General features: G+C 41.7%; 1 protein-coding gene across 2 annotated transcripts in view; it reads left to right on the forward strand.

Moving 5' to 3' along the window:
• The first annotated feature begins 307 nt into the window (after positions 1–307).
• The window catches only part of UGGT2 (UDP-glucose glycoprotein glucosyltransferase 2), a 119,142-nt gene continuing 105,387 nt past the window's right edge, over positions 308–14,062 (forward strand). The window contains exons 1-3 of one of the 2 annotated variants that reach the window (XM_061630083.1): positions 308–576; positions 3,893–3,984; positions 10,539–10,669. In XM_061630083.1, the coding sequence (XP_061486067.1) occupies positions 431–576; positions 3,893–3,984; positions 10,539–10,669 (369 nt within the window). In that variant the 5' untranslated portion in view covers positions 308–430. The remainder of the gene's footprint in view (positions 577–3,892; positions 3,985–10,538; positions 10,670–14,062) is intronic. The other variant, XM_061630084.1, reaches the window with a different exon arrangement.

Here is a 14,062-nt window from a genome sequence, read left to right on the forward strand (position 1 = left end):
ACAAGTATCTAATATACGTTTTCGCATCGGATTAATCGATGTTTCATTGGGGATGAGATACACATCAATATATGGATTGGTGTCTGGAATTGCAGCCTTACGCTCATAGGCTCAGTTTACCAACGATTTTCAGCCAGGGATAGCCCCACCTACTTCTTCAGGCCTCGGCTCTGCCCCGCCTTGAATCTTACTTCAAAACCTGGAGAATATCTCCACAGCTAACTATAGCGGCTGTTGCGTTCATCGCTGATTGGAACCTTCTTTAACCAATAGGAGGAGCTGCGCTGCGGTCCCCGGGGGAGAAGGGGGTTGGAGCGGGAAGTGAGTGAGCAAAGCGATTGGGCGGTTGCATAGTTGGGGTGGAGTTCCAGCTTTGACTGTAGCCTTGCGTGGCAGCCACTCTGAAAGATTCTTGAACGTGAGAAGGGCTATGGGGGTGACCGTGCTGGTCCTTATGGCCGGGATGCTGCTGCTGCTTAGTACATACCCGCCCGGCACTGAAAGTTCCTCGCGCAAGGCGGTGGCTGTTCGGCTGGCAGCGAAATGGCCGGCGACCCCGTTGCTTTTAGAGGCCAGGTGCGTTTGCGTGTACATAGATGGTCCCTTTCCTAAAAAAGAAAGGAGAGCACTGATTTATGCTTTGGGATTATGAGGGTCCGTGTGTGGGTGAGCAAAAATAAATCGACACCCCATCTATTGGTGGGAAAGTTTTTATCCTAAAGAGGCTGACAGTGGGGTTGCAAATCCTGGCTCACCTTCTTTTCTCCAGAGCGATCTCTTGCTAGAAAACGGGTGAAGCGAATGGATAAGATAGAAAGCAGAAAACCCGTTATCTTGCTCCCAGAGTAGGGAAGGAAGGTACAAACCGATGTGGGAAAGGGTTGTAATGTAATGTGGGAAGGACTGCAATTCTGCTTTAAGACAGTGACGGAGTGGGTCAAGCTAACTCTCTGGAAGGAGTGGATGGATGGGAGAGCTCAAGAGTCCCAGTGGAAAAGAGGGACATGCATAGTTCTCAAAAGCTGAGACCCAGTGTCGTGTAATGTAGTGCAGTGGTTAGGCCCTGGGAGACCAGTGTTTAAATCCCTACTCAAATATGAAGCTTGCTGGATGACCTTGGGCCAATCACACTCTTACCCACCTCATGGGCTTGTGGTGAAGATAAAGGGGAGGGGGCAGTGTATGCTGTCTTGAACTACTTGTAGAAAAGATAGAATATAAATAAGTGAAATAGTCTGGTGTACTGGTGAACTGTCAATGTATGCCCATAATTGCTATTGATTTATAATAGTTTCCTCGAAATCCCAATGAAGTTTATGGCACTATTCAAGGGCCTATTCCAGAGTACAGAACTTCCTAAACACTTTAGTGTGATTTTAGGGAGATTATTCTAGAGAAAGTGTCTTGAAGTTGTAATCCACAAATCAGATATGTGCCCCTGCATTTCAGCCCTTTTATAGTGCTATATAATTTTATGTGCCTTGTTGGTGTCTCTATTAAGAAGTCGTAGCCAAGTGGTAAAAATACAGAAGTCAGATACCTCACATATCCTTTACATCAACAGTAACAAAAAACCAATATGGGAGTTCTGCATCCTGCAGGCCCATAAATCTTATTCCAGTTGCTTAGGATGGCAAAGTGATTTACTAAAATAACCTTATTGCAAATCACGTATGTCACCAGCAACAAGTTAATACCTCAACATGTTTGATCTTTATATTCCAAAGTTTTGACCAGCTTTGCCTCATTGTGTGTAGATTGAATATAAATATATTAGAACTTTCCCCCATCTGTTCTTTAAAACAACTACTGCTGTCATCAAAGGGAAGACAATGCTATAGACACACCAATTCATTTTCTTCTTACTATGCTAAACCAGAAACAGTACTTGATATTAAGTCTATTGATAGTGTTCAGTTTGGTATCCTGATGCTCCATCTCTGCCACCCCCAAAATAGAATCGAAGCTATGTCTTAGCATTTAAATCCAAGCAGTGTCTTAGCAATAAGTAAACCAGTAATAGGTCCATGTCTTATGAGGTTGTGCCATCTTACAATTTGAGACAAAATCCTACCCCAGCTGTACTTTTTATTCCACAATTGACACAGATGTTACATGATAACAAAGTCCTTCTAAGATATTGCCACCTGCACAGTAGTAAACAATGTCCCCAGATGTCAGCCACTTACCATTTACAGTTTTATTTTGGTGAATGAAAAGTGTCTGGAACCAAAACTGTCTCAAATGACCGTGGTTACAGCTTATGGTATGTCTGGACCAAGACAAGCACATTCCAGGTTTGGATGACACCCTAAGTCAAATCAGCTCAGCCCCGAGAAGCATGGCAGCATGACTAAAGGAGGGGCACAGCAGCTGCAATCTCCTTTCTGGGAAATTCGGTGTTTGCGCTAAGCCAGGGATCGCCACCCCATCTCCCGTGGGCACCATGATGCCTGCAGAGGCCTTGAGGGGTTCCCCACCAGGTTGTTGGCATTGGGGAAAAACAGGAGCCTTGTGCCTTTAACAGCTGTATGACAGGCAGAAAATTGAACAGGTTAAGCCTTTTCTAGTATGGACATACAATTATGGAAAAAACTTCACCATGTCTACTCTCTAATTTTGTATTATGTCCCCCATGTCAGCCATTTATGACTGGTGCCCCTAGCACTCTCTTAAAATTTAAAATGTGCCTTCTGGCCCAAAAAAGTTGGTGACCCCTGGACTAAGCCATGGTTTGGCTTAGCATTATATATGAACCAAGTCACTGTGTGCAAAAATATGCAACCTCTAAGCCAATTTGGAAACAACAAAAATGGTTTGATCATATTACAGAATTGTTGTCCATATAATTCATCAATTATACACAATCCATCAAATAAAATAAATAAAACTGTCTAGTTTAATCAGTGAAACATTAGGATTTAGGCTACAATCTGATACATACTTACCTGGGAGTAAGTCCCATTGAACCCAGTGTAGCTTACCTCTGAGTAGACATGTTCTGGATGGCAGCCTTAATGTCAATTGCATGTGATTTTGAGTTTTCCTTAGCAGTGAACATTCAGTATGCATCTTGTAACATTAAATTTTGTATGTGCTATATATATGGAGGAATGAGGTAACATAACTTGCATGTCTCATTGTACTCAGTTTTCATCTGCTCATTTTACATTGCAAGGCTGCCTGCTGAGCTCATGCCTAACTCAATGCCTTTGCAATCATTCTGAGTTAATTGAATAAATCCCCTTTCAGTGGTGCTTGCTAGGTGTGCTAGGGTGTCTCACATAAAAGCAATCCTAAAGCCTGTTTAGTCAGAAGTAAGTCCTACTGAGTTCAATGGGATTTATTCCCCAGTAAATAAGTTTAGTTTTGCAGCTTTAGCCTCAGTTTCCTTTCTGCAAAGTGAGAATTATATGTTACTTCAGGCTAACTTGAACAAGTGCTGTATAACTGGATGAAAAGGTCTCTGCCTTAAGTTTAAAAACAGCACAAAATGAACATCTGTCTTTAATTTTTTTTGTGTTTAAAAAACTATTTTAGCTGTTTTTAAGACAATTTTCATACAAAGTGCCTTAAGATGCATGTGGAAGGCAATTAATTAATTAAGTATATGTGTTGACAGCTTAATACAAAATATACTTGGACTTCTGGTGACTGTAGGTTATATCTTGCTGTTTTGTCATTGGTTGGTGACTTGGGCTATTATCCTACAGTTTGCTGTTGAGTAGTGCTATTCTACTGATCTCAAGACATACACTTCTATTTTGGGGGAAGTGCTAGATTTCATCTTTAAAACACTTAGGCTTTTTCAAATACTTGGGCATTTTCTTAAAGTGTGTGCATGTGTTATGAACTGTTTTAATGAATTAATTATTACACACATTTTTAACAGTGAATTCATTGCAGAAGAAGGCAATGAGCAATTCTGGCAGTTCTTGGAAACGGTGAAAGAATTAACATGGTACAAGAAAGGAGGTAAGTTGGGTATGTCTAGACTGGCAGATGTGTCTGTGAATTGTATTGTGTAATGCCATGAATAGCTTGCACACTTTAAACCAAGTGTGGTTAATTTGTGGCTCTCCAGATGTTGCTGGACTACATCTCCCATCATCATTGGTTGTTATTCATGCTGGGTGATTAAAGTTATTTTAAAAAATACTTGCTTTCAATCTGTTTGTTTAGGAAATTTTATTGTTGTATTTTTGTTCTTTTTACGTGAACCACTTAGAGATTTTATTACATTGGTATAAAGATGTTATAAATAAATAGTCCAGCAACATTTGGAAGGCCACAGGTTACCCAGCCCTGTTTTAAACCCACTGTTTATTCTGCAACCTAACCTAATAGTACTTCGCTTTCTGATTTCTTTACATGAAAATAAGTAGCTCCAGACAGCCTGAAACATATTGATGTCTGAAGCGAAAAATCAAGATGGCATCCTGGCCTCTAAAAATCTGCTGCATACAGTGGGCTGCCTTGCGCAGCCTGCAGGGGTGTAGTCACCCAAGGTCTTGGGGGGGGTCTTAGACCCCTTACTTTTTTGGGAGCAGGGTCCCAATGTGTCCAGGATCCTACCAGCAGAATAGCATGAAAGGGGAGTGTGTTAGCCACTGGGAAGAGTCTTCTAACATGCTTTCTTATCCTTTCCTGCTGATTGGAGCCAATCAGAGTGAAAGGAGGTGGGTCAAGCTCTGAGAAGGCCCTTCTCAGTAGCTAACACTCTCTCTTTTCATGCTGATTGGCTCCTAGAGATGTTTGTTGTTGTAGGAGAAGGCATTAACAAGGATCTCATTCTCAACACAGCAAAAATGGGGGGGGGCTTGGCTATGACTAACATGAAGGGACCTTGCACTTCTGAATTTGCCACTACACTACTGCCTGCCTGATACCCAGACTTTACAATCGGCCATATTTTTTGGTGTGGAGGGAAAACAGTATAGAGAAGGGTATTGATTTTGGCCTTATGAGTGAGCCTAGACAATTCAATGGAGTCATCTCAAGGTTCCTTCTCTTTTCTGTTCACCATATAAAGTTACTGGTATATGCACAGGTACAGTGTTGGAATTTGTACCTGAAGTAATCTGGAGCCCAGATTGTAGTAGCAGGGAAGCTTGGCTTGCAATAGATCTACAAGAGGTTCTGGGACAATAAAGGGCTAACCTAAACAAAAGAAACGGTATTAAAGTGCAGGAGAAGAGCTGGACTAGGTGATGCTCTAAAAATACCTTATTGTACTATTTTACTGGAAGTAGAGTTGTAGGGCTAGTAAAATCATGTTCTTGATCATCTAGTCCAGCCTTTCCCAACTAGTGGGCCACCAGATGTTGTTGGACCACAATTCCCATCTTTCCTGACCATTGGCAATGCTGACTGAGGCTGGTGGGAGTTGTGGTCCAACAACATCTGGTGGCCCACTAGTTGGGAAAGGCTGATTTAGTCCAAACCTTGGGGTTAAAGCTGGGCTCCTTTGTCCCAGAGCAATTGTAGAGTATTCTGCAAAGTCATAAGAGGATTGTGTCTGACTTACTGGAAGCCTCTGTAGGACAGAAGAAGTCCAGTAAAGCAGATAAAAGAAGAAAGCCACTGCCTTTTCCTTCTGTCTCCCCGAATTCCAGCCAATCAAGAGAGGAGAATGGAGGAGCTCTTTTAAATCAAGAGCTAGATGCTAAGGTTGCACCAATTTGGAAATTTCTTGGGCTGCCGCTTGAAGATTTAGGGTTAACTATTCTGACATGCATGTTTATAATTCAGTATCTCATTCATCGATGACCTAGTGCTGAAAATGTAAACTGCTTAGTTTTGCAATGATTAGAAGGTTCTCACATTGGTGCTTGACATCTAATTATTGCTACTTTATAGGCAAGTTATGACTTATTTATTACTTTCCTCCAAGGAGCTCAATGTGGTATACAAATGTTGTAGTACTGAGTGATGATCAAGAGAATGTGAATTAGTTGGTAGTGCCAACAAGAACATCAGAGTCTGGCCTCGTTCAGACATAACAGGAAGCCGTGGTTTTCTGCCATATCAGGGGAGGTCAACCTCTGGCCTTAAAGATGTTGTTGGAGTCTTAATTCCCATCAGCCCCAGGCAGCATGGCTGGTAGTCATATGATGGCAGTTGTATTCCAGCAACTGTGAACTATATGAATGAGCTGTGGTGAGCCTCAGGTTCCTATTCTCCCCTTCTCCTCACCTTCTCTTCTGCACTTCAGTGAAGGAGATTAGAGAAATTTGGTTTTCTTAAACTAGTTAATGATGACAGAGGATCAAACGACTGTTTCAAATTTTGTATTCACTAACTAGCTAAAACAAACAACATTCTCAAAGTTTAGGGAACTATAGTTTATATAAAAATTGGAAACGAAAACTTCAAATCTCCTTGTAACCATGAAAAGGAAGGGGAGGATTGTGAACCTGAGGTTTGTGCAGGCTTGTTTATGTAGTGAGAAACCATGTATTCCCATTATTTTTGAACTGGTCCATTGTCTGTCTGTGTGTGGATGGGGGGGGGCGGATAAGTAAAACATTGTGATAAAGGACCTGGCTGACACTGCTCACAGCACCCACCATAGCCTGCAAAGTCCAGCATGAACTGAGCACAGGGAATATGGGGCTTGAGCTGAATTGATACATCCTGTCTCTCAGATATGCCTAACATTTGAAAACTGTGGGCTTGTTCACTGCTTATTTTTCCCATATACTGGAGCACCTCTGTATGAACTGGACTGTATGCGCGTACAGCATAAAGAATCCATTTCGGTGACTGGCAGCACTTTTTCCCAGCTAAGAGCTGAGGGCATGAGGAAAGGATTATGTGGTTGGACATGTGTGAACTGGCCCCCAATCTGTCAGAGGACTTAGCAGTGAATCAAACATTGTATATTTATTTTAATTTTATCTAATCCTTAGGACATATCACAACATTTTGTTTGTTTTGGGAATTTATGTCCCTCCCTTAAATCAAATTCCCAGGTGGCTTTCATGAAATAATAATGAAATACAGTTACAGAGAAGGGGGCTTCTATCCCCTCTAATGATTAGGATGGGTTTGCATGAAATAGTAACCCCTAGTTAATGTAAACCAAGGTTTGTAAACCACCAACAAACCATGGTTTATGAGTGTGGTTTGTTTGTGGTTAATAAACCATGGTTAAGATGGTGGTCTAGCTTCAGATGACCTACTAAACCATGGCTTAGCATTAAGCACAAGCCAGGCCATAATGTTGTTATGGAGCTGCATTCCTTTCCCTGCAGTACCCCAGTTCTTGTTGGGTCATTGCTGCTTCTTACTCTCTCCTCACCTTCACTGTCCAAGGGCAGAGAGGAAGAAGCTAGGTGCCACTACTGGACCTCATATTTCAAAACAATATATAGTGAACCCCATCCCAATCAAATGGCTACACAAACTGAATGCTCTGTGCTGAAAAGAGTAGAAGCTGGTAACAAATACATTTGTTACAGAGTTGTTGTGTTTATAATCTTTACCCCTTGAGGACTTGCCCAGGTGTTCGGTTAGGATTGCAGCTGTAATTGCTATTTGTTAAAAGAAAATTATATACATAGTAACTCGATAGAAAAACAGCCTGTTTTTTGTCCTTTGTTTATCTGCGCTCCTAGTACTTATTTCTGTTTTTTTCTATTCCACAGCACTGGTATGCCGGCCTCCATTTTCCCCTTCGCTTTTTCATCCACGCACCTTGTTTGTTTGTTCCTAGCATTCAGGCATTTATCGTTACCATTTGGCAAAATGATTAGTGATTCATACATTGACATATTATCTGACATATGTTTAAACCTCTCTGCCACTCTTTTCAAGTTGGGAAGAGAAGCAAGTGTCCTCCTGGAAAGTCTGCCTTTCTGAGTTATCTTTCCATATTGTCATTTTGCAGCCGTTCTGTCCCCTCCCCTCCCCAAATATTAAAAGGGCAGTCACATCCATACCTGTTCTTACATTGGGCTCTGTTCATATGTTGTCCCTTACCCCAAATCAAGAGTTCAGTGCTGTGCTGAATAGTTCATATGTGGGGTTTTTGAGTGGCTGTATACTATAGCCAGCATGGATTTTTCACATTCCGCAATGTTAAATTGAAAATACTCCCCATGCCATTCTGCTGCTTCCCATAAGCTCATTTCAAAACAAAACCTTACAAAACTTATAGTCCTGAACTCAGGAACGCTTGCTTAACAACTCTCTAATGTTTTCATGGTGATACACAAAACACTCATAGAGATAAGTGAGAGTTCAAAGGCTAAAACAAGGGAAAAAATCCAGACCCCTGTTGGACTTTTTTCTGTCCATGGTCTCATAATTTGTTGAAATTAATTAAAAATCAGCCATGTTCACAGAGTACCTGTAATCTTTAGACAGTCATGGCTTCCCCCAGAGAATTCTGGGAAGTGTAGTTTGTGATGGGTGCTGAGAGTTAGACTCCTATGCCCCTGAGAGAGCTCCAGTGGCCAGAGTGGCTTAACAATCGACCCCTCTTCTGAGGATTGTAGCTCTGTGAGGAGAATAGGTCTCTGCCTGCTGTAGAATAAAAAGGTGGGGGAAACCCTGAAAAAAAGATGTTGTTCACAATGTTTTGCTTTTGGAAAGGAAAGGGGCTTTCCCTCTGCCAGTGCCCACCAACCCAATCTCCCTCTTCCTTCCTTCCCCTACCCTTCCTCCCCTTTTCTCCCCCTGCCTCTTCCTTAGGTCAGTTTCATCTATCATGAACATGATTGTACAGGAATAAATTCCAGTGAACTCAAAAAGCTTGCAAATGATCAAAACTGTGTTCTGCCTCCTATCCCCTCCCCCTAGCCCCTTTCCTCCCCCTTGCTTGACTCCTCTGCCTGTCCCTTTCCAATCCCTCCCTCCCCTTTGCTCCCCCTCCCTTCCTCATTCCCTCTTTTCCCCCTTCATCTCTTCCCCCATTTCTCCTATCCTAAGCGTGATTGCACAGGAGTAAATCCCACTGAACTCAGTTAGCATGCAAATGATCAGACCTGCCTTTTCTCTCTTCCCTCCCCCTCTTCTCTTTTCTCTCTCCCCTCCTCCTTTCTTCCTCCTCTCCCCTCTTCTTCCTCCCCTGCTCACTTCAGCTCTCTCTCCCTCCCTGTCCTCCTCCACTGCTCTCTTCAGCTCTCCCTCCCTCCCTCTTCTCCTCTTTCCCTGTTGTCAGTTTCAACTATGCTAAGCATAATTGCAGAGGAGTAAATCCAGTTGAACTCAATAAGCATGCAAATGATCCATCAATTCTCAGGAAACTTGCACAGGATCCCATTTCTTACCTCCCGGATTAAAAAGCAGAGAAATTCACCAATAGACCAAAAAAAACCCCCATGTGGTTTAAGAACATGCCTATAGCCAACAGATATTTCTATCTAACTTTAAAAAGGAGGGAAACTGGGCAGCTATACTGAATGCACCAGGGGAGCAGGAGACCTGACCTCCTCTCTGAGATATTGTACTGCCCTACAAATTTGTCAAAATGCAAACACAATTTGGGTTGGTCTTTCACAGTCCAATCCACTTCCTGTGTAGCTTGGAAGAATTTAGTAACATGTACCTCTGAGCATATGGTGAGTAGTGGCAACACCTGCCATCAGCCCAAATAACAAAAACAAGGCATGTGCTGTGCTGATCTTGTTTTAGCAGGGAGGAAGCAACAACATTAAGACAGATGATATAGTTCAGATAGTCACTTCAAACCAAGTGTTTTTTTCAACAGTTAGATTCATTGCTTAAATAGCAACATTTCGTAATCACTCTGGTTTTACATCCATGCTCCAGTTTCAGATTCAACTGTTAATGCACCCAAAACAGAAATAGAATATAGCCTCCAGTATGAAACACAAAAGGCTGTCTTCACCATCATATGACATTGACCAATAAAAAGGCTTTTAAATTAATGAAAAATACATTTGACACAGATTTCTAGGATGAATAATGAGAGAAATATAATTTCTAGGTTAGATTCTCTGTAGAAACAGTAGTAACACAGGAAAGTAGCAAAGTAAGAACACCAACAACAAAAAATGTAATTCTCCATCTTTGGAGATGAAATCCTGATTGTAGATGTTGCCACCATGTGCTCAGATATACGTTATGAAATTCTTCCAAGCTACATAGGAAGTGGATTGGACTGTGAAAGACCAACTCAAATTGTGTTTGCATTTTGACAAAGTTGTAGAGAGTACAATATCTCAGAGAGGAGGTCAGGTCTCCTGCTCCCCTGGTGCATTCAGTATAGCTGCCCAATTTCCCTGCTTTTTAAGTTTGACAGAAGTATCTGTTGGCAACTGGTACGTTGTTAAAGCACAAGGTTTTTGCCTATTAGTGAATTTATATTTAATTTTAAAAATCCCATCCTGAGAAGTTGCATTTTGTATTGAATTGAAAATGTAATTTAGAACTAGCAAGTCATCTGAAATGTTATGACTTTCTATATTTCAAGGAGTTTCAGTATCCAAGATGTAACTGTAATTCGATGATCTTAGGGGCTAGATATTAACCTCTCACTTGTATTTCTCCCCCCCCCCCTTTTCATGCAGCCTTGGAGCATTCGTATTACAACTTAATCCTGAAGAAAGCCGGACAGTTCCTGTCAAATGTGCAGATTAATCTTTTGAAATTTTCTCTATCATTACGAGCATATTCCCCAACCGTTCAGATGTTTCAGCAGGTATGTAAAATTGGCTGTTACATGCTAGGAATCTGGAGGTAGCTTTGGCTCGCAAGCTGTGTAGAGGCTTTTTGAAATGGCTCCTCATTGGGGCTGTTGTCATATAGCAAGCCATTCTTGTGCAGAAGCATAGATAAGAACACTTTTTTTCATGCTGCTGAAAACTCCGTCCCGAATGTTTTGTGGTAGCATGTTCCCCGGTCTGCTTGACAAGCTGCTGCACAACTCTGGGGCCACGTGGAGAAAAACACAAGAGGGAGGAATTTACAGTACTCTTCAAATAGTAGCTATCTTGGAAACATCAGCTCTTAGTCTGGAGTTGCATTGTTGATTTTGGTAGGACTGGTCTGGAGGAAAATTATTTTTGGGTTACATCCATATGATCTCTTCCAGCCCCAAGATGTTATCCAGTGTGAACTCAGAAACAGGCGTCAAATTTATTTATTAAATTTATATCCTGCCCTTTCTCCTAGAAGGAGCCCAGGGCAATAAACAAAAACACTAAAAGCACTTTAAAAGATCTTAAAAACAAAACTCTTTAAAACATACTAAAACAAAACATCTTAAAAGCATCTTTTAAAAATACAATGTTAAAAACATCTTAAAAAGTAATTCCAGCACAGACTCAGACTGGGATAAGGTCTCTACTTAAAAGGCTTGTTGAAAGAGGAAGGTCTTCAATAGGCACCAAAAAGATAACAGAGATGGTGCCTGTGTAATATTAGGGGAGGGAATTCCAAAGGGTAGGTGCCACAGAACTAAAGGTCCACTTCCTATTGTTGTGCAGAACAGAACTCCTGATAAGATGGTATCTGCAGAAGGCCATCGCCTGTAGAGCACAGTGATTGACTGGATACATAGAGGATAAGATGATCTTTCAGATATCCTGGTCCCATGCTGCATAGGGCTTTGTACACCAAAACTAGAACCTTGAACTTGGCCCAGTAGCTAATAGGCTGCCAGTGCAATTCTTTCAGCAGCGGGGTGACATGTTGGTGATACCCTGCCCCAGTTAGCAGTCACTCTGCTGCATTTTGCATCAGCTGCAGCTTCTGGATCAACCTCAAGGGCAGAGCACATAACAGTAATCCAGCCTGGAGGTTACCAGTACATGGCAGAGCTTGGAAAAGTTACTTTTTTGAACTGCAACTCCCATCAGCCCAATCCAGTGGCCATGCTGGGTGGGGCTGATGGGAGTTGTAGTTCAAAAATAACTTTTCCAAGCTCTGGTACATGGACAACAATGGTCAGGCTATCCTGGTCCAGAAACAGCTGCAACTGTCTTACCAGCTGGAGCTGGTGAAAGGCACTCCTAGCCACTGGGGTCAGCTGGGCCTCTAGTGGCAAAGATGTATCCAGGAGCACTCCCAGACTATGAACCTGCTCTTTCAGAGGGAATACTACTCTATCCACAGCAGGCAGTTGACCAATTATCCAAACTTGGAAACCACAAACCACATTTTGCTAGGATTCAGACTCAGTTTATTCACTGTCATCCAGCTCATCAATAAGTCCAGGCATCTTAGAGATAATGGGTTAGCATGAACAAGTGAACTTACAGGTTCCCAGAGTAGAGATCATGGCTGCTTTGCTCGTCCTGGTCAATTTACTGCTGCGCTGTGCTGACCTAAGCCTATGTCAAGACTAAACATGAGCTCTGACCAAGGTTTGTCCTAGCAGCTTGTGATCTGTCTGGAGAGCTAGGCCATGAGCCCTGGACTGGATGACATGCTAAGTCAAAGCATGGCTTAGCAAAGCAGCAAAACAACCAGGGAAGAGCAAAGCGGGCATGATCTCCACTCCGGGAGCCTGTTTATTTGTCCGAAGCTATGGTTTGGCTTAACCTTACATGTGAAAAAGGTCAATGAGTGATCCAGGAGACTCTATGTTATAATAAATCCATTATAATAAGCCAAATTCACTTCTTAGTTTCTATCAGCTAATGGGGTGTGTGCAGAGTGTATGATCTTGAGATGCACTCCCAATCTCTCCTTGGATTGGGGTGTGCTATATGAAAAGACCTTTTAGAGGGTCCATATTGTGTGAGGAGTGCCGCTTGAATCCCAGTCATGCACTCTAATAAGGATTGTTCCTATTATGATTGATTGTTGTATGGAGAAAAAAATTGAAGCATATTAAGGATGGGTGGGAGTTTAATCTTTTGTAAAGATTTCAAATTGGTCTTAATCTATGTGGCAGTCAAAACCACTTACACTCATACTTACTAATGTATTCAAGTAGTACTTGGTTTATTATTTATAAAATTGCACCTATTGCATTAGTTTAAATGTTGATGTGCAGTTGGATGAATAATTGCTTTAAACTTGTGCCCTGTCCTGCTCTTCAGATCTCAGGTGTTCTTCTTTAAAAACTTTTTATAAAACATGTATTTGAAATTTGCACAATGTACAGCTGGAATAAACCCATCAGTTTCCTCCCTAAATGAATTCTTATATTGGGTTAGATCCAAAGAAGTGTAAAAAAACATAGCTGGTAGCACTATTGTGAAAATGACTGTGCAAGGGCTACCAGAAGAGTTTCTGCAATGCTATAATGAATAGGCTCTTATGAGTTCTCAAGACCTCGGACAAGTGAAAGAGCATATTTGAATTGAGTTTCATATTTCTCATGTATCCCACTAACACAAACTGTAAAACAGCCCTTGTGTGAACAGAAGACAATCCTCCCCCTTGTAGAAGGGCACTTTTGGATCCAACTCATGACTTACTTCAGACATAATCAGAAACCATGGTTTCCCCTGATGAGAATGAGCCTCATGATTCTTGCTCATGCACTCCCTCCCTCTCACTTTTCCTCCTCTCCTGGCACGTAATGAGAAGACTGAAAACTTCCCCTTCTAGAACAGGTCACGTGGTGAGACCAACCTTTTTCTGACTGCTGCATTCCCAGTGGGATGGGGAGAGAATCTATCAGGGGTCACATGCTGGGGTGGTCTGAGCCAGAGACAAAACTGTTCTGGATTAACTAATCCAAAATACAGACTTTCCTGTTTCAATAGTTACCATAGCTACCTCAGATTAGATTTCCCAGTCCTATGCAGATCTAGTAAGTAAGCCGCACTGTGTTTGACAGAATTATTCTCAATAAGTTTTCAAGAGGGTGTTGTTGTTGTTTTGGATAACATGCCAATACAGCTTTTATTTTAGAAAGCAAGTGAAAGTCACTTCTGACTTTAGTGTGTTACATGCATGGATCCCCCCCCCCTCAAGAAACATACAGTAGAAGCCAATTTGTCTCAAATACGGGGAGGGGGTTTCCCCAAAGCAATACAACTAGGAATTTTTAAATATATCTATAATACTATTTCGTTTGACAAATACACACACACACACACATTTGTCCAATGAAATAGTACTGTTTCTACTTCTTCTG

Source organism: Rhineura floridana, chromosome 5 (assembly GCF_030035675.1).
Source record: "Rhineura floridana isolate rRhiFlo1 chromosome 5, rRhiFlo1.hap2, whole genome shotgun sequence".
Lineage (NCBI taxonomy): Eukaryota > Metazoa > Chordata > Lepidosauria > Squamata > Rhineuridae > Rhineura > Rhineura floridana.